Genomic DNA, 3,252 nt, shown 5'->3' with positions numbered 1-3,252 from the left:
GATTAATTTTAGAAAGGACTATTCACCCTCCCTCTAGTCTGCTATCTTGACCCTACACACAGCCGGCACAGTAAGTACCACGCCACATCCTGTCATGACGCGGCTACAAGACGATGACGACCGCCACGACCGGACGTACTCCACAAGACGACGTAGCTTGCAAGCCAAGTTAGCTAGGACCTCCCTCAGGCTCACGACCCTTCGGTCGGGAGAACCACCTCCGTTGTATGTGCACTGGCCCGAACTCTATATAAGGGCTGCCAGGGCACTCTTTTCAGACATTCCGAGTCCCCTACTCATTCACTCATTCTCCATCGTAGTAGGGCTCCTGAAGCTTTCTTTCGGACAGCCCATCGCCTAGTTTAGGTTCTCCCACCTCTTCCACCATTGTTGCACCCCCATTGTAAGAACTTCAGAGCATTCAAGCGAGGAACACACACTCGACCATCTCTGAGACTGGATGTAGGGACCCGGCCTGAACTAGTATAAATCTTCGTGTCTTCTGTATGGTACCATCGTCTTTTTAAAGCAGTGTGGTAATAATATAAGTTTACTAGTCTGGTTTACGAAACACCGACAACGCCCTTGAGAGGACGGGTCGTTACATTTCCAATAAGTTGAAAAATTCTTAACAAGTCATGCTTACTTAGGATAGGTACTACCTCTGTCCCTAAAAGAATACTACTATGGATTGCGTGTTAGTTAAAGTTCTTCATGTTTAACCAAGTTTCTAGTAAATAGTATTCTTGTTTATGACTCCAAATCAATTTATTATAAAAATACATTTCGTAATTAATTTAATGGTTTTATTTGATATTATATTTATACTTTTTTTATCTATAATTGGTCAAACTTGATATTTAAAACATGATTACTTTCTTTTAGAGACGGACCACGTTTGACATAGCTGGAGATGTATTAGTACAATTTCACCAACAATTTAATCTCTTTACAGGCAAGACATCCTTTTATAGGAAATAAGCTTATAATTTTTGGATGGAAGGAGTAGTCTGTAAGGGATGATTTAGAGATGGACCAACTAATTCCCATAAACTGGAAATGACTTGAGTGAGAAGATGATAAATCAATCCACGCCTCAAGCGGTACTCTCTCTGTTCCAAATTATAATTCGTTTGACTTTTTTTTATCCCAAGTTTGATCGCTCGTCTTATTTAAAAAATTTATGCAAACATAGTCAAATCTAAGTCATTCTTGAAGAACTTTTATTAATAAAATAAGCCACAACAAAAGAAGTGATATTTAGCATAAGTTTTTAAATAAAACGAGTGATCAAACTTATGATAAAAAAGTCAAACAAACTATAATTTAAAACGGATTTAATATTTCTTTACGTGCACACTGTTCTCATTGATGTCCGTCACAGCAGGCACGTACGTAAACGTGCTGGCAACTTGGCATGTATCATCACATAGGAAAAACACGTCATTATTGAACACTTACACATCGCGTGACACCAAATAAAGAAGTGCGAACGAACAGTTACACGAGAGATTAAGAGACGAAACAGCGTTTCGTAATTATTGTTACCACGCGCAGCTCCTCAAAAGTTCCTTTTCGCATCAGATGGACAGCTCCGTCGTCGCCATCTCCTCCCTCTTCTGGTGCGCGTTCGCCTCCATCTTAAAGCACTTGCACGGCGGGCTCACTATCGGCACCGCGCCGCGCGCATGCGCGTGCCCATTCTGAAGTCCCTTCGCGTGGGCGTCGATCTTACGCGCGATGATGACGGAGTTGATGACCTCGTCGTCCGGGTGGTACACTGCAAGCACGTCGAACCCGCCGCGCCGGATGTCCTCCGGATCGACGATCGGGTACAGGAACCCGCGAGCCCCGTGAGCGCTCCGCACGACGAGAGCCGCTCCGTCCGCCATGTGCCTGCCAAGGTGCGCGACCACCTTGGCCTTGTCCTCGGCCGCCATGCCGACGAGCGCCGCCAGGAAGACCACGTCGTACTTGCGGAGCTCGTCCGTGAGGTTGGCGACGTCGGCGGTGTGGAAGGACATTCGCTTGCGCAGGCCCTCGTCCGCGCGGACCAGCTTCCGGGCACGGTCATTGGCGGCGCCGCACCGGTCGTAGTTGTCGAACAGCGCGTTCGGCAGGTGGCGGGCGGCGAGCACGAGTGAGCTGAACGGCAGGGGGCCTGACCCGACGAAGGCGATGCGGGAAGGCGCCAGGCCCGGGACATAGCGGATCAGGAGGTCGTACTCGAGCTTGCTCAGGTTGATGTAGTTGCTGAAGTAAGGGAAGCGGCCGAGGTGGTCGAGCGGGTTGTCGAAGGCGGCGAGCATGTCGGCGTAGTGCGCCTCAAGGTGGCCCTCGGCGTCGGAGCAGAGGCGGATGAGTTCCTCTCGCATCCTCTGCGCGTCCGGGCCGAGCTTGGTCACGTCGACGGGGCTCGGCGGGACGCAGGCCATGACGAGGTTGGTGAACAGCGCGTCGACGACGGGGGACGGGCTCAGCGACGGCAGCTTGGCGATGTCGGCGTGGAGGGCCGCGATCTTCTGCACCAGGGCAGCAACCTCCACGTTCTGGGCATCCATGGCAGTTGGTAGAGTTTCGCTGCTACAGTTGCAGTTGGGAAGCTGAGGAGAGCACGAGAAGCAGCCGATGATGTCTTTGAGCTCAAGAGCAGGCAAGTGTTCGACAACTCGTGCTGCTTGATGAGAATTGGAACAGGAACCGAGGGTATATATAGAATGTCACGGCAGTTCGTTCATCAGTGCCTCACTGTCACTGATCCGGCCTTCAGAGATGCGGCATGTAAACCGATGGCGGCTCCAGTTGACGTGCATGTGTTTTGTTTTTGATGAAACGTGGACGTATGTGGCTGTGAAGTACTCCAGTAGTTTATTATTAGTAGTACCTGAGGAGGACTGCGAGCCATCCGATTACATGCATGTCGAACGCATGGCGCGCTTCACGCGTCCACGGCCAAGACCAGTTTCATGCCTCGTTATTATTATTATGATGATGTTTACATTTCACGGCGAATGTTCCGGATCTTCAACACGTCCACGTCACGCCCTGAAAGTGGTAGCCCTGTTTTTGGTCCCTTCCCGAAGTGGGCTTGCCACGTCCACACCATGACCTGGTCAGGCAACTGAGCATCTCCACCTGAGAATAACTAATCTTCTTTTCTTAATAACGAGTGATTACAAAAATTAAAACAAAAACAAGTTTTTTTAAAAAAAAAACAATTAATTAAGAAAACTCCTCCCTCAATCCCAATAA

General features: G+C 49.0%; 1 protein-coding gene across 1 annotated transcript; it reads right to left on the bottom strand.

The window, feature by feature from the left end:
* Positions 1 to 1,580: 1,580 nt before the first annotated feature.
* Positions 1,581 to 2,663, bottom strand: LOC136495891 (nicotianamine synthase 2-like). Its single transcript, XM_066491689.1, has one exon. It carries the CDS (start codon positions 2,559 to 2,561, stop codon positions 1,581 to 1,583), a length of 981 nt encoding a protein of 326 aa, XP_066347786.1. The 5' UTR covers positions 2,562 to 2,663.
* Between the last annotated feature and the right edge of the window lie 589 nt (positions 2,664 to 3,252).

The sequence above is a fragment of the Miscanthus floridulus genome, chromosome 1, assembly GCF_019320115.1.
Source record: "Miscanthus floridulus cultivar M001 chromosome 1, ASM1932011v1, whole genome shotgun sequence".
NCBI classification, from domain to species: domain Eukaryota; kingdom Viridiplantae; phylum Streptophyta; class Magnoliopsida; order Poales; family Poaceae; genus Miscanthus; species Miscanthus floridulus.
This window is presented reverse-complemented; position numbering and strand designations above follow the sequence as displayed.